The 22,256-nt window shown below is 41.2% G+C and overlaps 4 protein-coding genes across 5 annotated transcripts; 3 read left to right on the top strand and 1 right to left on the bottom strand.

Moving 5' to 3' along the window:
- Positions 1-1,827: 1,827 nt before the first annotated feature.
- RB195_025947 (uncharacterized protein) lies at positions 1,828-11,539 on the top strand (the record flags this gene model as incomplete). 2 transcript variants are annotated; one of them, XM_013435763.2, is made up of 3 exons in its annotated part: positions 1,828-1,873; positions 10,601-10,719; positions 11,396-11,539. In XM_013435763.2, 3 exons carry the CDS (start codon positions 1,828-1,830, stop codon positions 11,537-11,539), a joined length of 309 nt encoding a protein of 102 aa, XP_013291217.2. The 2 variants fall into 2 exon arrangements, with proteins under 2 accessions (XP_013291217.2, XP_064070163.1); XM_064214282.1 differs by lacking the exon at positions 1,828-1,873 and adding an exon at positions 9,334-9,361.
- RB195_025948 (uncharacterized protein) lies at positions 8,792-9,031 on the top strand (the record flags this gene model as incomplete). Its single annotated transcript, XM_064214283.1, has 1 exon — positions 8,792-9,031. The coding sequence occupies one exon, from the start codon at positions 8,792-8,794 to the stop codon at positions 9,029-9,031; it is 240 nt and encodes a 79-aa protein (XP_064070164.1).
- A 4,009-nt stretch (positions 11,540-15,548) lies between the features above and the next one.
- RB195_025946 (uncharacterized protein) lies at positions 15,549-16,961 on the bottom strand (the record flags this gene model as incomplete). Its single annotated transcript, XM_064214281.1, has 3 exons — positions 15,549-15,667; positions 15,732-15,853; positions 16,921-16,961. 3 exons carry the CDS (start codon positions 16,959-16,961, stop codon positions 15,549-15,551), a joined length of 282 nt encoding a protein of 93 aa, XP_064070162.1.
- A 323-nt stretch (positions 16,962-17,284) lies between these two features.
- RB195_025945 (uncharacterized protein) lies at positions 17,285-21,493 on the top strand (the record flags this gene model as incomplete). The annotated part of the gene is made up of 11 exons (XM_013435762.2): positions 17,285-17,311; positions 17,560-17,651; positions 17,714-17,766; positions 17,829-17,895; positions 18,749-18,921; positions 19,224-19,339; positions 19,673-19,760; positions 20,641-20,745; positions 20,903-20,973; positions 21,069-21,215; positions 21,335-21,493. 11 exons carry the CDS (start codon positions 17,285-17,287, stop codon positions 21,491-21,493), a joined length of 1,098 nt encoding a protein of 365 aa, XP_013291216.2.
- Between the last annotated feature and the right edge of the window lie 763 nt (positions 21,494-22,256).

Below are 22,256 nucleotides of genomic sequence, written 5' to 3'. Positions count from 1 at the left end.
ACCGTTTCCTACGGTTTTTGCTGCATCACCTGGCGAGTGCCAGATTGAACAGGTCGTACAGCTCCTGCAATTTTTTGCCCAGCTGGTTCCTTTTTCGACCTTTAGAAATTGTTAAATGAATGACCTCTGCATCCAAAATTACAACAACTTCTATGGCTTGATTTTAACAACAGCTATTTGACGAATAGACACTATTGCAAGTCGCCCGATGTCGATTTCAGCAAGACATTTCTGCACTGTTCTCGCATCATCAAATAAAACTTTTCTAAATGAACTGAAATTCCGAAGAGGAATAGAAACGGACATAAAATATCATCACAAATTACAACCTTTTTATAGTTCATTAGGATGCATTTGTTGAGAAACAAAAGGTGCTATTTCCTTCAATATGCAAGAAATATTCGGTAGTTTTCGTTAAAATAGGGTAATGTTCGTTGGAATTGATGGTTTCAAGGATTCTCCATCAACCTAACTTTTGGTTTCCAATAAAGCCAGGCAATTTTTTTGAATTCCACTATTAACCGAGCATTAGAACGGTGTTACTGAACCAAGCACAGTTTAATAAAATTCATTGGTTTAAAGCAGAACAGTCATTACTCGCGTAATGTGACGGTGGACGTCTGGTAAGAATTATTTGGAGAGAGGAAGTGTCAGTGCTATTTTATGAGATCACCAAGCTAGGGGACGCTGTGGAGCGATCCCTGCGCTACCACAAGGCTTCGACTCCACCGATCCGCTTTCCCGCGTGACCCAGCGGAGATAGGCAAGGTTCGGAAACTCGATGGATTCCTCACGAGCTGTCTACGTTCTACTTCACGAGAGGGAAAACGGCATTAGTTTCTCTCCTTTCTTTGCAAAAAAAGGCTCGGCTTTCATAAAGCGCTACAAAATCGTTTTGAGAAACAGTTAGTGGGTGGGTCGGGATGAGGAGTCCGAGCCAATCTCGAAAATAATTCTCCACCCAAAGAAGGTGTCCTTTCCCGATGATGGTCCAGCAATGGGATGGCACCCTCAATTATCCTCTCCGAAGGATAAGATATCGGCGACTAGGTCTACGTTCCCCGACAGCAAAAATTTAAGCCCTACATCGATCGCACATAGAAAGAAAGAAGGAATCGGTTCCCGCTACGACCACCCACGACAAAGCTAGCCCATGACGAGCAGGAAAGCTACGGGTGGTTGGTGACCCCGATCTGCTTATAACTCACTCCCCGACTACTGGCCCTTCAATCACAGTCATTTCCGCCTTGATAAAAAAAAGTTAAAAACTGAGGACGAGGTTAGGGAGGTAGTCGGCAACTGCTTCAAGTGTTATACTTTCTCTTATGACTGTGCTCCAGCCTTTTTTTTTTACTACAAACAATATTCGTTTTGTAAACAAGATTTTTTTCCAGCCAAATTGGAAGAAGACACTGAATTTGGAGCCCAGTTCCACTTTGATAGATAAATTTTTCGTATACAAAGTATCGAGATTGAAGACGTAAGAGGCTCTCTTTACTTTGCTCGATGTTGTTGGAAGGCGATCCGAAAATCTGAAGGATTTCCACGAGCAAGGTCATTTCGATAATGTCACCAGGTGTTCTCTGTCGTCGTAGAAACAATGTGCAGCAGCCACGGCAGTCTCGAGAACCCCGTAGGGTTTTCTCGACCGTGCTAGAAACGATATGGAGCCTCTTTTCTATTATTTGTTCACGACCATTTGGAATTCCGATCCGATTCTCACCTCTATTCGTACAGATTCAAATGTTTTTGGCTGTCCTGATATTCTGGACCTGTTATCTCGCTGGTTGTGATTAAAATGCTTAATGTGATATGCAAAAATTGCAGATGGGACCTGTGCGAAGTATACTGCTGATTTCAATGTGTTTTACAGGTGAGATTACCGTAATCCCTTTTTTAATAGTATGTATCGTTCTATGCTTATACTTCCACCTTTTTTTCGTCCTTGAGCACAACAAAAGAATTAATATCCTGCCACCTTCAACAGTGGAATTTGCTTCGTTGTAAAAGACTACGACCATGACACGACTAGGGCTGCGACACACATATTTAAGCCTAGAAATCGTTGTTGTCAGTTTTCTTGCCAATTTATTCAGTCCAGTTCCAATTTCTGGCCTCTTTTATATTCGCTTCTCTACACACCTCCACTTTTGGCATTCACAGTCGTTACTTTTTCGTTGTTCAAAACAGCGCATCAGTAGATTGTAAGCCTTCATGCTTTCTCAAAGCTTTGCATTTCTCAAAGCAGCAGTTCTTGTGAGGAAGGAAAGGTTGAGAAGAGACGCCAAATAGTGCAGGAAATAGAATCGAAGCAGCTATGAATCTGAAGGCAACCGTGCCCAGCGAATCATATCTAGCGATCTGTGTGGATAAGGCCATAATAATTCGCCGATCCCCACCACTTGTACTAAATTTGCAATGTTGCCAATCACATACGGCCTGTAGACGACAGTGTGGTAAAGGTTATTCGGAGGAAGATCATCACCAAAAGTAGGATGAGCGACTCCAAGCACCTTTGCTGTATTTCTCTGTCAAAGTTGAATATCATAAGGCGAAACGTAATTGAATAGTGTCGTCTGGAAGAAGTAGCATTTTTTGTGTAACTCCATCAACGCTAACGGTGATCAAATCCTGGCATGCCATTTACTCGAGAAAGGGGAACTTCTGCATTGATGGACCGGGCCAGTTGCAGAACGATTTCATCAATTTCACGAGACAAGTCAATGGCAGTTCATGTAGTAGCCGAAGGTCTTTCGTGCCTGTGTCTTGCTACATGGATTTCAAGCGATGGAAATGTACTCATTTTTACTTCTACCGTTCACCTGTAAGAATACATATAATGTCTCTGCACAGACCAATTGATCGAGTGAGACGTTGCTTACTAGGGATAAATTGAACTAGACTACGTCAAGTCAAGAGACAAGTCAGAGAAGTCTTGAATAGTCTGGAAAAAAAAAAACAATCCCGAAAATCTCTGCAGAACATTTTCTTCCGCCGCTTCCCTCATTTCCTGTGAGCGCATAGACAAAAATAACTATTGCCCAATCTGTCCAGTACTTACAAGCTCGTTACAGGAGTGGTCCTGGAGAGGATTGAAAAAACATTAGACAAATGACACCCACGCAACCAAGCAGGGTTTCGAAAAGGATCCAGCACGAATGACCACATAAACACAGTTTCGAAACTCATCGAATCATCGCTAAAGGCAGAAGCGTGCATTGAGAATTTCTCAAAAGAGGGGTCGTGAGAGAAGTGTGGGAGCAGGAGGGGATCGTAAGGCGGTTGGAAAGAGGAGGAAAAAATGAAGAGATCAAGCAGGCAAAGGCGAGGGGGTAGTCGACGTTAAATAAATACATATGAAGTTGCAAAATGTTGGAAAAACCGACGCGAAGTATTTTTTTAAAGGACTTCGCTAAGAATTCCATATTTTTTTGTCCGGGACCAGTTTGGAAAAATGCTAAACAAATCTAGAACATTGAGATTAGGATAAATGCAAGGGATCATGAATACTAAGGCAAGAAGAACAGGATAAAATCAGGGATCAATCCCCTGACAGAAGTGAGATATTTATATTCAGCGTTGAAGAGTTTGAAGAGCACAATTCTTATCCAAAGTTCAAATTGAAAATCCAACCAAGAATCTTCTTGATATCACCCAAAAAGGCAATTTTGATACTGTTACTAGGCGAAAAAAGACATGTAGAGTTGAAGACAGTAAGAAAATAGTGCAACGTATGAGTTTCTGAGCAACGTCGCCCAATATAAGCTTCACTGGAATGCGTTGTTTCTCGGTATTACTTGTTTTTTTTCCATTAGCGAAATGGAAAAATTTTGGCGGGCATCGAACTATGCACCGTATGTAACCACTCAACGAGTAAAATTACTAGTAAGAAGTAGGAAGTAGTCTGAAAATCTTTCTTGAATGGTTTCTCAATGGTAAAGAATTCACCGTCATTCTGGATTTGCAGATGTGGATAGTATGAAATGTGGAAAGGATGATTGTTTTCTCCAAGTTATTAATAGAATTTTTTCAATCCATGAGCAACAATAATGATGAGAGAGTTCAATGTGTAACGCGCAATTGTTTGGGGTACCTACGACATATTTTTCTGGATATTGAAATTAAGTTAAAGAATAAACTTTCTGGCGCTAATCAATCAAAAGATTCCGGCGGGATCGAAGTCTCGACCGCTCTTTTTCATTGTGGGTGAATGAAATGTAGATAGTAGGAGGTTGTGTGAATCCTACCCTATTCCGGAAGACTCTGACGTCAAGCGTAGAGACGTGGGTTTTCGAAATTGCATGTTTCCATAGCTGGATTTTGTTGTCTTGATAAACTTGGAACCCCTCTCCCCCTACCCATTTCATTGGAGGCCGTGGAGTCCCAAAGCGAAGTTCTTTAGGGATTTTTTGTAGCCAATTTTGGAGTTGGTGTCACCAACAATGACCGTGTACAAGGTATGGGCTTCGCTGTAAGACTTCTCTAAGTCCATATAGAAAGCTTCGACTTTTTCTTCATAGCTTAAAGTAACGAAATTGACCACATCACTGTAAAAAAAGTAAAACTAGTCAGTAAAAAGTTTTGTCCTACGAATACGCCTTTTTTGCACGGGATTGGACCGCCGTCTCCTTTTTTTTCCTCAGACGAAAATTAGAAAATGACGAGAAGTTTAGAAAGCGATGTCCCAGAACTGTCATTATTTGGGATCTCTATGTTGGCCAATTTTTAGAAGATACCGCAATGGAGAACATCGAAGAAGTCGGCTTGTTGAACACCTTCTCGACTATACGTGTAAGACTTAGAGTTTCAGTTTCCGGAAACTTTGAGCTAATACGTGCACGAACTCACACCCGAGCTTGCAAGGTGGCGCTGAAAAGCGATAAAAGAAGTCCTCCAGAAGAGAAGAGCAGCAGTAGTCGCTAAGGGAGCAGAGGCGAGCAACAGCATTCGCTCAGCCCGCTGAGACTTCTAAAATCGTAAGACGAAGATGAGTACTCTCCAGAACCCAGATAGGACAAATATTGCGTCAAGAAGGGGGATGGAAAACAAAATCATACACTTCCGTTCTGATCTTTTAGACACCAATGTCCAGTTGTCCATCTCAGGGGCATGTCATGGTTCTTCCTTCCGAAGTACGGCATGTCATCAAGTTACAGTCTACAGTTAGTCAAGGACTGAGTACAAAATGCCGGTCTGTCTCAACTTCACCGACTTGAAGAAGTGTTCGACTCAGTTGAAACGGAAGCGGTCGTGCAAGCCTTGGACAGCCAAAGCGTCCTTACCCAGTACATAAAGATACTTTATGAGTTGTATAGCAGCATCACGACCAAAATTTCCTCATTTTACAATAATGTCGCAATCCACGTGAAGATAGGGGCCCGGCAGGGTGACACAATTTCACCTAAAATATTCACGGCCACTTTCGAGAACGCAATACGAGACTTGAAATGAGACGACATGGGAGTGAAGGTTCATGGTTTAACCACACCGCCTACGCTTCGCTGATGACATCGCTCTTATAACATCTAGCATCAGCCATGAGGAACGATGTCTGCAAAAGACGATGTTCATGAGAAGTGGATGGATCTTAAATGCCTCATTTACGCTCAGTAGAACGAACATATCAAGATGCACCAGCTTCGTTTATCGTAGCCGGAAAATGAACCTGAGGAAAGACCTGACCCACTGAGACAGAGGAAACAAGCGGCTTGGGGTGCTTATAAGGCCATCGAGTGTAAGTCGTATTTCCTACTCTCTCCTTTGCATCCAAAACATAGACACTTCGCAAACAGGAAGAAAATGCGACCAGAATCCTTGAACGCTCAATCTAAGAAGCGATTCAAGAAGTTTTCCACTTTACCCAAGGGGAACCGGGGAAAGTTCTGTCTCACGCCAGCGATTGAAGATTGAGGACGCTGCTGCATATGTCAAGGAGTTTAAAGTGGGATGGATACATGATGCATTCCAATGACTACCAATGATTGGAATAGAACAGAGAGCGATCGAATTCCACACTATATAAGACTACAGGAAGACTGCTGATCTGATGGTCAGACATCTTCACGAAGTCTTTTAGAGGGAAATTTGCTCTTCGTTTCTCTTGCGAACTACAAGCAACTAGAAAGTTTTGCACATGATTAAGACGAATTTTAAAATAACGGGCGTCCGCTCGAGCGAACTGAAGAACAACGAAAGCACACGTGGTGAAGGCAGGTGGTAGGCACGAAACAGACTTAGACTTGTGAAAATCCCATCGAAAACATATGTAAAAGATCACCTGTATCACCTGTGCTCTTGTTATTAACCGAATTACTCGAACGGACACCAGTAAGCTCCAATGGTCCCAAGCACGCGCAACTATTGCCCGCGAGGGACTCGAAGTGCATCGTACTACTTTACCTTAATGGACTCCGCAAAGAAGTCTGACCATTAGTTCAACGGTCTACCTGCAGCATGTTTGATGTTGCGTAGTATCCAGTCACTCACAGCTCTGGTCCAACGGTTCTCGCTGAACGCCCGGTCACGCGAGGGAGTGCATCGCATATCTATTCTGATTTGCGTTACCTTCCTTGGCATTTGTGTTAACCTCTGATCTCCGATCGTTGAAGTGGGATTTAGCTTAGACCCTTCCTCGCTTACTCCTGCCATCACTTTCGCTTGAGCATTTAGTGACATTCAACGCGTTTGCTTTTGCTTGCAAAGTTCCTAGGTTTCTGAAATATAACTCAAAACAAGAAGTACTTTAGTGTTAAAGAGGTGAGCACGGTACCGGGTCTCTGGTCTCCTTCACTACATCTTCAATGTTTTTATAAGCTTCCAAGCCGCTCGTTTTCTTTCTGCCTAGATCTTGGGTCAGAACGTTCTTTATGTTCAGTTCCCGGCTCATATATACGTAGCTAGTACAGTCGGACATTTTCGTTCCGTTGAGCTTCTGTTCGTTTCGTCTTATTCAGATTCTGCTGGAGACCAATTTTTTATACGCTTCATCAAATTCGACGAGCATCCGTACCGTCTGATCGGTGCTTCATATCTCAGTATTAAAATAAAATCATCAGAAAAAAATGAATAATCAGCAAAGCGCAGATGGTTTAGCTGCCGACCATCAAATTTCCCATCTTTTGCCAGCTTTTGCTTGGCATTTTCGAGAGCGGTCATGAATATTGTAGATCTCTCTTCGAGCTGGTGATGATTTAATTGTAAAGTGGCGAAATTCAGGTCGTGAAGTTACTGTAAAACTCTCGGACAACCTTTATTTAGTGAATACAGGCCTCTTGGTTCCCCAAGGCTTCTTAGACCGCTCCCGTCGTAACGACGAACGCCTTCTTTATGTCGACAAAAGTGAGACAAAGCGACATCCACTTCCATTCCAATTCTCGCATAGCGTTCTCAAGGGTACTACATAATATTTTGGAGGTCATCCTGTCGAACCTCTTCCTTCTGATCTATACTGAAATGAGGAAATTTCGGCTATGAAATTGCTATGTAACGATCTTAATGCATCGACTAGGGACTCATTTCTATCCGCTTTCATCTTAACTGAATTGACGGGTTTCTCCAAGTCGATGGAAGTGAGACACAGCGGCACCTTGTACTCGTGTCCTGTAGTGGTATTTTCACAGGTTCCGAAACAGTGTGTGGTAAATCGTGAGCTTGTAAATGACAGCCAATAAAGGGGTTGGGCGGCAGTTGCCAATCCCGCAACGTGGTCTTATATTGCTTGGATCTTGAATCCTGCATTCTGACAGATAACGAATGTTGAGCCTCGCCGGTGCTTCTTTAAGGATTGACAATAGACTTTTCAGATGCTGTGACTTGATTCTCCTGGGACCGAGCAAAGTACGATTTTTCACCGACATGATGTTATGTCGGACCTCGGTTCTCTGGGATGACATGTAAATCTTCTCTCAGATGATAGAGCAAATGGACGTAGCCATAAATGAAATTCGAGTAGAAGACTGCAGTTGTTCCTTCTGGATTTCGGAGAGCGATCGCTTTGCCTTACTAATGGCAAAATTTGCGGGCGTAGCGAACCACTTGCCCACCTCTGCTGTTTCAGCGGAGACCGGCGCTGTTTTTTCTTTTTGAGGTCTCCTTTCATCGCTTCTCTGCAACGGTGCAAGCTCGGATGTGAGTTCCTGGTTGCAGCTCGTGCACGTGTTAGCTCAAAAGTTTCCGGAGACAGGTGTCTCTTGATTGTTTTGAAACTCTTCGCTTTCCTCGTACAATCATGAAGATGTTCTACAAATCAACCATATTCGTCGTTGATGACGTCCATGACTGTATCCTCCAAAAGCCGGCAAGATAAGCGAAGAGCTCTCGGTCGATGATGGTTCTGAGGGTTCGCTTTGTGAACTTCACGGCTTTCTCTCCTCTTCGTGTGAAACAAAGTACCCTCGAAGAAGGCGATAGTCCAATTCCGTATAGAACTTTGGTACAAAAGCGACATCCGTTAGACAAAACTTTTCGCTGACTACTTTTCCTTTTTACTGAAGATGATGTGATCAATTTTGTTACTCAACGCTATTCTGGACAACTCTCACGTCCAACATAGAGAAGTGGGCTTGTGGAATTGCGAGATTTGATGGTTATTTTCTGTTGCCATGATATACTCGGAAAGCCTCTCCTCGTGCTCGTTGCACTGTATGGGTCCCGCTAAAGAGTTCCTGAGGGGTTTTCTGGGGCCAATTTTGGAGTTGAAGTCACCAACAATGACCTTGATCCTACAAGAAATGATCTTTTCAGTATAACCTCTCTAGGTTAATATAGTAAGCTTCGACTTCTTCGTAGCTTAATGTTGAAGTGTAAGCAACGAAAAGAGTTGAAGCTGAAGCTGGACCAGATCCGCAGACGTCCGAACCAGGTCCGAAGTTTTGAAGAGTTCATGTCCACTGCCATTCTCGTGTTGACGAGAACACCAACTCCACCAATTCCTCTACTATCTCATGTTGCTGAGAACGATTCTTCTCCTGTCTCATACATGTCAATTAATGAATGTGTTGTATCCTCTCGATCAGTCCGACGTCGTTTCTAACCCTTCTGGCTAGCATCACCAGATATTGGTTGGGCGCTTCCGATGAAAACGTACGTGCGTTGTAAGTGCGAATCTTTTCCGTTGCGGCAGCCTACATGACTTCTGCAGTTCCTCCGTTTGAAATTTTATGCATAAGACAGTAGCAGGCAAGAGTTCTCTGACTACGGAGGGATGCCTGGTACGACAGCGCTAAGGGCATGGTTGCAAGAGTCATATAGATGGGGAAGATAAGAAGGAAACTTGAACATATGAATTCTCAAATACGAAGATGGCCAGTCTTCAGGCATATCACGTGTGGCAATATGATTCCGTTCGGGAATCGTCATCCAAGTTCGTAAGCTAGTGGCGATGATGAGGTCCGGATTCTTGAATAGCATCCAGCAAAACCTACGCATGCTCCATTCCTGTTGAGCAATCAGCCGATCTCAGTGATATATTAATCGAGGACGTTGGCATCTTTTGGTCGGGATAGACTCCAACGTTCTTTCAGTCAGTTTACAAATGCCCACGTTTTTAAAATGCGGTCCATTTGTTCATTTGCGCACTCGCCAACAATTTCTCTACCGCAAGGCATTTCACAGGGTAGGCTCCTTCTGTTTCCTTGTGTATTTTCAATGTGATAGCAGCTATTGTCACACTCCTCTTTTTGAAGTGTTCATCCAAAAACGTGTGACAAAACTAAGCTATTGAAAGGACATTGAACACCCGTTGAAACTGTTCAAATGGAATCTTCCAGTGAATGTTAGCATTGCATTCCTTCTATATTTCCTATCGTTTTTTAATATCTTTGCGGCCGCTATATACGCACATTAAATGTGTTTGCGAGCGCAACCAATGTCTTATGTGAAAAAAAAATCAACACAAACATCTTTCTTGCAACAAAGACAAAGGACAAAGCGGTAGTGGGAATTTGATCGGAGGAATCTGATAAGTTTCCGACAGAACACCTCATCACGTTGGCGTTCTGATAGCGGAGAGAAGAAAGATTGCCTTGAGAGAAAAGCCAAAGGTGAATTCTTTGAACTTGTGGCTCATCAAAACGAGAAACAAAGAGAATTTAAGGTATTCTTATGTCACTAAACATTAATTAATCCTTCGGTAAGGTGTTCAGCAATGAGAGGTGGTTTATTAGTCTATGTTAATTTATATACCTTCGCTCACAGTCACTTAAGGTTTGTAAAATCATTAAACGACAACCAATTACTCTTACCACCAGTGTAACAACCAATTACTCTTCAACTACTCTCGGCAATGTCAAGTGCTTCCTGAAACTTTTTACGTGTTTTTAAGCTGGAAGGCCAGTGTACAAACCCAACAGGGTGGGAGCAAGCGGCTGAATTATTCAAAGGACGAACTCGTTCGTCGTATCGAAGCAGTAATTCGTGTTGCCAGAAATTCCTGCTGATTTCCAGTGAATTCCATGACCGCACTGAATGATTTCTGCGCCTCTGGATTTGTTCATTCTTCGATCATGGATGTGGAGAGAAAACTTTAGCCAGCTGGATTTTACAACTTCTTTGAAACAGCTCCAAGTAATTGGTTGACAGTTGGCAGTTTTCTCTATTCCAGGCATTCTCAGCATATCGTTGCTGGATGCATATCGCTCAGAGAAGCAAACAGCTCGACGAAGAGGTATGCTGAACGTACGCTTTCGTCCGATAATGCATCTCAGGGGCGATGATGATTGGGTGAGTTACTTCTGCTCCAGTTTTTCGACTACCGTAACTAAGCTTGTATCATAAGTGTGTATGCAGTAAATAAAATTAGGCTTCTAAATTTTACTACTGTCCAAAGACGGAAAAAGAGGTCGGTTCGGGTCAAGATCGCATTTGGACGGATCCGCTGTCCAAAAATCCTTTAAACCAATATTTTGCTCGCAGATTCTTTTCGGCGACTGGAAAAAGTTGATAATCTTGTATAAAATTCCATGCCAAATGAATTCCTTAAAAGCATCACCCCACGAATCTTAAGTGGTACGGATTTCCGGAGGAGTATTCGTTTACGGGATCGTAGATTATTGAGAGAAGGGTGATTCTGTCCATTTCTTCCTAATTGCCGTAGAAAACGGCCCGGAAGATACGGCTTCGGGCGTTCTGGCGCACTATTTTCCACAAGGAGTTCGACTGGATCGCGCCAGCCTTGTGCGGCGCCGCATCTTCTCGACCGTTTTTTACTGCAATTAGAAAGAAATGGAGGGAATCACCCTCCTCTCCATAATCTACTATCCCTTAAGGAAGAAGCACAGTCTGCTAATAGGAACATCAGTGAGAGCTTATCTCCATAGATATAAATAGAACCTCACTTTTCATCTTGAAACATCCGACAAATTCCCTGGAATTCTCATCTTGCTTGTCCTTATTCCAGAGGAAACAAGTCGGCATGGAAACACTTACAAATCAGATGATGGACGAAAATGGCATTGTTTTCGACCTCAACCCACCGGCGAACGACCATATGAGCAGGATATTCGCAGGACCTACCGGTAGAGGATCCAAAATCAGTAAATGATAGCCATTATCTTATTCCTAATAGGCATGAGGTTATTTGTTGATCCAATTCAAATGGCTCAAATGTGAGCTATACACAAGTACATACATACATGTTGCATTCACTACACTTCCATAGATTTCTACAAATATTTTACTCGGTCTTGTATCATGTATTGTTATGATTTGAAAACTATTTCGAAAATGTTTACATTGATAAAATCTCTGTATATTGAGTTCTGTAATTCTCTCGAGGTACCTCGGAACAAAATAACTCAAATGAGCTTCACGTACTTCGGTAAAGTACACGCAACCAACTATTTAACCACTCACGCGGTCCAAAACGTCGGAAAGGAACGATCATTCGGATGTACACTTTTGAAAGAAATCAAATCGAATTGAAAAATTCGAGTTGTAGATAAATTATCGTTTTAGAGAATTAACAGGCTTCAGCAAAATCAACTGTTCACTAAACGCTTGGGAAAATATTAAGTTTATCGAAAAATTCCCTCTCAGTTCCCGGAAACTTTCCTACTTGCTCTTCTGTTGAAGCATCTAACTGGAATCTAACGATCTAATCTAGCGATTACTTATCATTGTTGATGATTGCCTTCAAAATTTAATCATAATAAGGCAAAGTCTCATTTTTGGAGCTTCTTACCTAGCGAGACTGGTTCTCGAAAAGTAGAGTATTTTTAAAGGTTTGGTTTTCCAATTTTTTCTTCCAGTATACCTACGAGTGTGGTCCTCTGAGTAGAACACTATTACGTACACTACGTCGGAAACTATGGAGCAGCTTGGGAAAAAGGATTGTTCTGGCAATTTGCTAACCAATATCACTATGTGAGAGATCCAGAAATCCTGAGAAGGTTGATCGTACAACACTTTCCGGTGCTTGTGCCGTTTATGATGGCATCCTTTTGCAGCAGTGAAGAAGCATCCGCTCGAAGAAACATTCAAGTACTGTCATTGAGGTTACGCCTCCCAAACGGTTGAGTGCAGTCAGTAATGTTGGTTTAACCTCTGATTCAGTGAGTTTCATAATAACAGAAGAAAGACGAAAAAATGTGGAAGAACTTCCTATTCATTCTAGCATACATACAAAAGTTTCTGATTTCAAAAAGGTTACCAGAAAATAAGTTCTTTTAACATCAAAGAAAAACATGTTCATGTTTTGTGATGATTAACACAAATTTTTTTCGAACTCAATGTTCGGTTTTGCTTAAAATACCATCATCAACTGCGTGTCCCTAATTTATTGTTTGACGCAACGCGAAAGAGCGATAAACAAGCAGCAAAGTGCGCAGATCATCACTGCTCAAAGATGGAGTCAATCAAATACGAGGGTCGTTAGATACGCTTTGAAATTTCTACGAAATAGTCCCGAAATCTATTTCTGATGTGAATTCTAGGTAATTTCGCTCTGCAGACCTTCTTCATCACAATTTTAGCCAGGAGCGAGGAGTAGTTCACATATGGGAATTCTTAGAAGGAAAAACCCTTTTATTACTTATTTCTGAAAGCGCCTTCCACCTAAAAAAAATAGCCCCAAATCTCGAAAAATGAGAAATTCTTAATAAATCACGAGACTAATAAAAAATCCAACTAAAGTTCCATTTGTTTGATTTCGCCATTGCGATGGTTCAGTTCTGGGACGGCCAGTTTTCTTTTTTTTTTGTGAGAAACCACCAGTCTCGTGGTCTGGAACCTGCTTTGCGGATTTGAAAAGTCAAACTTTTCAAACGCGATGGTACCCGTACTAGATTATGACAATTTCTTTGTGAGAATTTACCAGACTTATCAGGCGATCCTCGTATAATTCGTCCTAACGTCCACAAAACCTTGAGCGAGATTTGCTGTACATCCAGAACAAACGGTACCGCTTTCTTGTGCTAGTTTCTCATGCTCTTATTCCCTTCTCTTCTTTTTTCTCGCACTTCTTCACTTAAACTGATGGCGCAGGAATACCTGTTATGAAAGTTGTTCCTTATCCTCTCTGTCATGCAGCCAGTCATGACTCCTGCAACGACGAAACTGCACCCATTGCCAGTTCTATCAAGTCCCGCCCACTTATCCCAACGTTTCCATGGATACAACGTGAAAACTAATTATTGTTAATTAGTAATGAGATCTTTATCCTACTTTTGTTTTATTTGGATGAAATGCACATGTGGGAAGCGATTCCAACAGCTCTATTACACTTCAATTACAGTACATGGAATAAGTAAAGTTTTACAGCAAAGACTATCGATTTGTTGTCAGCCCAGTATTTTCTCAAGCATTCCCACCTCCGCTCCGAGAGGAGATTCCTGCCGCATTCTTGCTCTGCAGTCCTTTTCTCAATGAAATTCATTAAGTCTTGCAGAAAGGAACTATTTCAATTAACATGGCACTTTTTTTCTCTCCAAATCACCAGGACTACTAGCGACCGAAAACGGAGTTGCACGAGTTTTCAAAGGAACGGTTTTTTTTCCCTCAAATTTCTCAACGACGTTAGTTACTATGGTTTCAATAGATTGTAGGAAACTACTTGATGTTTTCAAACGTCTGAATCATAGAAATGTTCTTTATTTTCTCCTACCGCCTTCCTAACATAACGAATAGAAGAAGTCGCTTAATCATTAATATTTATGCCACGTTGTTCGAAGCATAAGACAACTGCTCCTTCCTTCTTTCGAATCTTCTCAGCCCTTATACATAAAAAATATTATTGACAAAATCTTATTTCATTTTATTTTACACAAGTCTCTATACTAAGTACTTATTCAATGATTTTGTTTATCATGTCCAGGGACCATTTTTCAACTCTGGACCTTATTATATCTCGTACGCGCTTCAAAATTCTGCAGTTCTTATAATTTTTTAAAAGAAATAGGCAGCGTCTCGTTGTTCTGCTCCATTCTACTCTATCAATAACCTCATTCTGCTTATCTACATCTTTAAACTCTGTTACTAATTGAGCTCGGGCTGATTAATATCCACCATCTTCTAAGCAGAGAGTAAATGTTAATGATCCCCACAAAAAGTAAGCAGGACAAAGTTTTCAAAAAAATAGTTTTAATTTCACTTGAAAATGGTTGCACATCGAAAACCAGCCTCACAGTCTTTTGTCCGTCTGTCCGCCTTGTAAGTACAGATCCTAAGATTTACGTTTACTTATTTACTAGGATGTTCCTAATCAGGAGTTTTTTTTTTTCTTCTTTTTGAAATATATAACCGAATGGTAGCTTTCCGCAGACATTTCTTTCAGTTACTTATTGTATTGGAACGAATTTTAGTATCGTATTATATCGTACAGAAGGAACATTAAGCAATGAAATTCCTACTATAATATGAAAATGTATAGTTTTGCTGTGGGCATGGAAATGTCCTGAAGGTTTTGCTACACAAAAAATTTCCATCAGAAGCTATCATTCTTTTTATAATGAGTTAAGCTAATGATTAGAGAGATGTGGACTGAAGAACTCAAAGAAAAAATACGTTTATGCCTAAAATATTGTATCTTTCGGAGGAGTAAAAAAGAACTACTTTCTTATACTACGTATATAAACTTTACCGAAGGAAAATAAATCTGAATTGTCATCTGATTAGCTGCCCCGTACTAAGTTCCCCTACAGTCATCGGTAACCACCTGATAATTCCCTCATAGCGAGTGCCAGCAAGGTTTCTGACTACGTCTACGAAGTGGCAGGTATCGGTGCTGCTGTGTGGTCGGTCGCATCCGCGGTCGATAGTCACCAAATTCGTGGAGACACCATCCACGATGCCACCAACTTTGCTGCCAACCTAACTCCACCCTCTCTTGCTCCCGAATAGAAGCTGCAGCAATATTAACGGAATTTTTGAAAAAAAACTCAGGCTGAAAAGTTTGTGCTCCAATGCAAGTACAAGTCCAATGAATATCACTTTCGCAACAATCCAAGCGCTGATGTATCCATACAAGAGGAATTGAGAGAGACGCCAACTTCTTGATCCACCCGTCATGTGACCATACAGCTCTCTCCCATGAGGATCGCACATTAGCTAAAATTCTAACGTTTCCTACCTTGGCTCCGGGGCGTCCAGTGTGCTGGTCCCGGTCCTCTTGGTTCGACCTCTTGTGGGCTACCTGCCGAAGTGTACTTAGTCGAAGTGAGAGGGTCGACTAGACCTAAAATTTGTCGGAATAACTCAAAGACAATTGAATAAAAGGAGATATTTAAATAAACACTCACGGATGAGGCGCTTTGAGGCGGATGGGACGTGTCGGCCACGGACCCTGGCAGCCCACTGCGAGTGTGGTCGATTGCAACGATTTATTGGTAGAACAAAATACCGATGGACGTGTTGACCACACCTTAGAAAACGATTTATAATTATTTTTCTCTCCTATTTCTGTTTGTGGATTCTAATCCATTCTGAATACACAACGCATAGATACAAATTAGTCGGTTGAAGTATACGGTATGCACGAAATCTCATCGTTTCACATTTTTAGAGGATTTCAAGTGCTCTCATTGGGTATTGATGAAAAAAAAAACCAATGGATCACACAAAGCGAAAGGCACCACAAAACCCATTGTAATCCTTATGTTATCCAGATGGGATTTGTAATTACTGGATAAGGTGTGAAGTATTGACACTCACATTCACTTTCCAGAGAATATATGGCTTTTTTGACCTCTTATAAGTACTCCAATACGACGACCTCTACCACCCCCTTTCCTAAGCACACAAATCAATGTACACACACTTCGCGCTCCAGTATTGCGTTTCCATGGTTGCTCGAGTTATCCGTGCATCCCTACGATTTTTTAGCTTGTAGGAACAGTTTTGCAGCGCCTTCTTATCCGCACTCCTCTCAAGGACTTTGAAGCAGAAAAAATTGCTAAACTTATTTGAAATATTTTGCTTTTTGGATTTTGTTCTCTTGGAAGTTGGAGCAACAAATTGCAAGTTGGTGTTAAGGAATAGGCTGTAGTACACCAATATTAGTAGAAAAAATCCCCAGGCATTCTTCGGATTCAGAATCTATTCCAAGCTTTTAGAGTTAGCTGAGGAACTCCTGAGAAGTTCATTGCTATTTCTTTTCACCGCTGATCAATTTGCGGAATGTCTATGCGTAGGTGGGCGCCAATTGGTACGTTGGTGGTATTGATCGGCCTCCTGGAAGAGTGTGGCCGTCAGCTGATAAGAGGCCGAAAGGACAAGGTCCAACCTCTTTCTCTGCTCACTTATCTCATTTTTTTTCTTCGTCCATTTGTAGTTCTATGAACTTCCAAAGCTCTGGGAACAATCCCAGAATCCCGTTAGCCTAATTGGTCAATGATCTTTCATTGGTAGCCCTTTGCACGCGCCTCATCCACGGCGGGATTCTTGGAACATTTTCATTTGTTTCTCGGCTGCTAATCGACAAATTTTCACCTCAGCATAAGCAGCACAGACGAATCGATTACTGTCCTCATTGCCCCAGCATTTCTTCAGTTTTTATTGAGTGCAGGGGAAATGTTGAAGAGGGCAGTATTGATCGTGGTACGGCTCACATTGTGTGGCGCAGTGTGGGGTGTATGTTGTGTTTTCGCTGAAGCGAACGCTCTTTTTTCCTCACTTTCTCCAAAGACCTCCTCCTTCTCCTCTCCTCCTTCTTCGGCGCCTCTCTTCTGACTGGACCAAGGTTGACCGACTATTTGAATCTTACGTATCAAAACTCACCCGCACCACCTCCCAACTCAACGTCTTTGACTGATCATTGTATGTGTGAGCGCTTAATCTAACGCTTCATATCCTCATGCACGGAACGACGTTCATCGAAGGGGTAAGTCGGTCGGATTCGTTACCGCTTCATCCTCGCCTGCTTCTCATTCCGGCTGCTTTTTGTCCGTTGTCGCGCTAATGGAATCGTCGTCTGTCGTGGCTTTCATCCTTAAATTTGTTGTTTCGACTTTTTTTTCTCTCTTTGCTGCCGATTGTCCGCTTGTTTATCAGCTTGTTCGATTTGGCACCGATTTCTAAGTGCCCAAACATCAGTTTACCCTTACTTCACCAACGAGGTTGAGTGTTCAGATGGCCGCTCTCAACTACAAAACCGATGACAGTAGCGGCATGGTCCTGTTGTCCGGAAATTCACATCCAGAACTCTCTCGACTTGTCTCCGAGTAAGTCGCCTCCTTTTTGAAATTTATTCATAGGTTTAAGAATCTGTCCATTACTCTTTTAGCCGACTTGGAATTCGTCAAGGAGAAGTTATTGTCTACAACAAAACGAATAGAGGTATGATCAAGCTTCGCTCTTGTTTTGTTTTATACATCCCAGAGGTAATTTCCCGTCTCCAGAAACTTCTGTCGACATCAAGCAGTCAGTTCGCGGGAAACACGTTTTCATCCTGCAAAGCGGATCAAAGTGAGTGCCTGTAGTAGTATTTTCGCTTTTTTTCTCTTTTCGGTAGAAATCTACCCCTCATTTACTTTTTTTTTTGAGTACGCATCACATTACGGATGAGGCTGCGGAAAAAAAGACGCGAGATTCATGATTACATTCGGAATAATTTGTTGACGCTAATTTAGAGTTGATATTCTTATTATTTACATACCGGGCTGTAAAAAAGAACTGTTCAGAGGTGGATAGCCGTTTTTTGCCGTATATTTTCTCTTTTTTGTGCTCCTCAGTGCAAGGAAATTGTCGGAATCGATCAGGAATTCGCTGTGGAGTCTGCGATTGCAGAATAGACTGTCGATTGGCCTGTGCTTTAGCAAAGCATGGGCAGATATCCTAGAACTGATGCTGTAAATAAGCATCCTTTAAAAAATCGCGAATTGAAGAAGTTGTAGCATGCGTACTTGAATATCGATGGAATTTCTAGGTAGTTGCCAATTTTTTTGCTATGGTAGTTACATCTATAACTCTGGTGGTTGTAAATCAAGTTTAGTTTGAGACAATTTATCCAGAAATTCGCCCATAAATATTATTAGTGGAGACGTTTATATCTCCATCAGCCGTGACTGTACTATATTTTCCCACGTGTAACCTTCTGCCCAATGAATTGAAGGGGAAAACGCAAAGAAGAACTTTCATGAGTTATTTGTATTGCACATTTCGTAGAAGTCGTCAATTTTGTCCAGCGACAAACAGCTGCAGTGGAAAAAAACAGGGGATTACGACGTTTGGTAACTTGTAAGCCCATAAGTGCTACTCACTCATTTTTCATTGACAAAACATATGGTATAAGCCGGAAAATATTTGCCATGTTTTTCAGGAATGTGAACAATGACGTCATGGAGCTGCTTATTCTCATCTATGCATGTAAAACATCGATGTCGAAGACGATTACTGTAATGATGCCATATTTACCGTATTCGAAACAGTGCCGAATGTTGAGAAGATCGTCGATTCCAATGAAACTTATTGCGGAGATGATCTGCAGAGCTGGTAAGTGATACTCTCTCGATTTGAGTGAATTCTTCCAGAAAAAAGCATACGATCTGATATTTACTGGATTAGATAAGAAATACTGTATCTCATTGTAAAACGTTCGGTGTTGTAATGTTGAAATTTGCGCAGAGATTTGAATCTTATTCCCGTACCATCAACCGAGCGGGGGATTTAATGTGACACATTGTGCTTTCCGATTAATTCTAAAACAAAAATAAACTGAAAATTCACATATTTTTTTCATTACTTAGTAGACAGGCAGCAGTTAAGGATAAGTTAAGGATCGTAGTAAATTTCAGGTGCTTCTCGTCTAGTATCATTAGATCTGTACAAGAAAGAAATTCAAGGATTCTTCTCTATACCCGTGGATAATCTTCGAGCATCACCGTTTCTTCTTCAGTACATTAAAGAATATGTAAGTTTTCTTACCGATACATACCTTTTTCTAAAATTTTTCACTATAGCAGGATTTTGGTAGGTATTCGGTAGGTCTCATTAAATGTTGCGGACCATATTTCAAGGAAATTATTGGTTTTTTTTCAAATTAAATTTTCTGGAAACACCCACTTTCTATTGAGGTTCTAGTTCGTTACTGTACCGTAGATTTGTTTGAATTGTTTCAAACAATAGGATTCAACAGCTTTAATTTAAAAAAAAAGTCTGGCGTTCATAGGGGCCTATTTTATTGTTGCTTTTAATTGCAACTCCAAAAAGTGCTAATTCGTCAGCATCAATCCGTCCCTTTCAGATTCCGGACTACAAAAATGCCATAATCGTTGCCAAATCTCCAGGGGTAATGAATAAAGCCACGTCATACGCGGATAGACTTCGCCTGGGTAGGTTCTTGTACCATATGGCTGCTTCTTTTTTCTCTCTTTTTCCTGGATAATTTGATGGAAATGTGTTCTCTGGATATATTTTACTTTCACCTACACTTCGAATTCATATCTTCTTCCCGTAAGTTCTATATCGAGGTTTTATCAAATGAACAGGTTTAGGATGTGAGTTTTATATATTATACATGGGCGGCAGGTATGATTCGTTCGCGCGACTAAGTGTGTCTGTTGAGTCGGTGATTTTTCTCATGATAAAATAGTTTAAACTGCTAGTTTAGAAACAAATAGTCCTTGTTCAAAAATACCACACGTTCTTAACTTCATATTTTGTTCTTTTGAAGGCGTATCGTCTTGTGTGAAATACTAACGACATGAGGATTGAAATTAATTGAGTTAACTGTGAGTGAAATCATCGACGACTTCTACTACGCTTCTTACTTTCTGTAATCACTTACACCGAGTGACAAGCTAAATTCCTGAGAAAAGTTAATGATGAGCGTGAGTAATCCTCATTATGTGGCCCTCAAAATGACCTCTGCTATCTCACATCCTAATTTTGAAGTGAATTAGTGCACTAGTGAGGTAAAAGAGCATGCTTTTTTTTATGACGTCCCTCTTTCATTCAGTTGATGCCAACCACTCACCGCTCTTTTGATGATTTTTTTTTGTGCAAAAATTTGGTTGTAAGACAGCCGATTTGATCGGACTGTTATTGCTGCTGAAATTAGCAACTCACTAAATTGTGTGGTCACTGTAAGCCTATTCTCCTCATCCTATCATGTTTGTACTTATCTGAGTGATGAGGTTGTGCCTGGTTTGAGTAATTGCTTTCCTTGCACAGTGATGGTGATGTCTATGCACGTCAGTAGCGGAATTTCAGGTGTGGCAGTGATTCATGGTGAGCAGAAAGACTCGGAAGAGTCAGGTCTTGAGGATGGTCGACAAAGTCCGCCGCCCAATTATGCACCGTTTGAACTGTTTCCGTGTGAGTATTTAAATTTTACTTTCGCTTTCTTTCTTTTTTTCCTCACTTTGCAGCAGTGTAGAAAAAATACTAACTAGAGCAGTTGCATCGCCCACGGGCTAAAAACTATCTTCTTGGCCTATTAGGTATTTTTTGTTAATTGTTGTAAAATTTTCAGCACAGGAACCAAAGCAGAAGCCGCCTTTAACCGTTGTTGGAGATGTTGGAGGTCGAATTGCAATCATGGTGGTAAGTTATACGTGATACAGCTTTTCGACCTGCGTCAATATAAATATATTCGTTTTAAGAAGTAAGTTCTACTTGTTATGCTTAGTAAAATTAAGGATGACATTATCGATGATGCGCAATCGTTTGTCGCTGCCGCGGAGGTGCTGAAAACACGAGGAGCATACAAGATTTATGTGATAGCCACTCATGGAGTGCTGAGTTCGGATGCTCCAGCATTACTGGAAGCGTCGCCTATCACTCAGGTAAACAAATCTACCAACTGCAAAGAACACCACTTTGTAATAAGGCATACTGTACTTTCCTTCTACCAGCCCCTCCTAAGAATTTTTATTCCATATCCAAACTTTTCCTTTTTTTCTAGGTGATCGTAACGAATACAGTTCCCCATGAAGTCCAGAAAATGCGTTGTCACAAAATAAAGACAGTGGACATCTCGCTGATGTTATGTGAAGCTGTACGTCGTATCTACCACAACGAATCTATGGGACAACTTTTCCGTGATATTACTCTGGATGATTAGATGTGGAACACTTCTTTTCCGTTTGAGTAGTTTAGAATTCGACTGTCTTAGAGTAAGGATTATTGCTTTTGAACCCTTCATACCTCATTCGTCGTATTCGGCATTTGCTGCTTGTTTTGATGCAGAGGTAGTGTTGTTTGTTGAGTTTTGTTATTGATGACGTCACTTAATCGGTGTATCTGAGTCACACAAATGCATGCATTTCCAGCTTTCAGTGCTTAGAATCCTGAATCTTACTAACTCTTCTCAGTTCCGTTCACTAAGTAACTAATACTTATGCTATGGAAAAAGTTTAGAAATTGCGTTTAGCTTAGTAAGTGACCATGATCCTTCTCAGGTTAGCGTAGTTTAAAAATATGAGATTGGAGATAGTATTATGAGTGTATTTTTTGTGTTATTTTTTTTTATTTTTGCCTAACCTTGCGAGTATAATTTGAAATAGGGTGATTGTCTGATATGTGCATATTCGTTGATGTAAAGATTGAACCATGTCATCGTCACTGGTTTTTGAATTTTTCGTATATTTCGATTTTTCACAGAGAGTGGGGGATCGGAATTTTTGAGACTCGTTCGCAGTTGACCTTCCGGGATGAGAAAGGAGCTTACTTGACCACATCTATTACCATTCTATAGTGGCCTATTTTAATAGTGGATGAGGAAAAATCGCTGGTATCCAGTGTATTTGTAGAGAAATACATTTACAACTCAAAAGTCACTGTTATTTCAGCATAGTCTTCTCCAAAATCCAGTAGTTCACCGGTGA

This window comes from Necator americanus, chromosome X (genome assembly GCF_031761385.1).
Source record: "Necator americanus strain Aroian chromosome X, whole genome shotgun sequence".
NCBI classification, from domain to species: domain Eukaryota; kingdom Metazoa; phylum Nematoda; class Chromadorea; order Rhabditida; family Ancylostomatidae; genus Necator; species Necator americanus.
The sequence above is the reverse complement of the archived record's forward strand: the minus strand, read 5'-3'. Positions and strand labels throughout refer to the sequence as shown.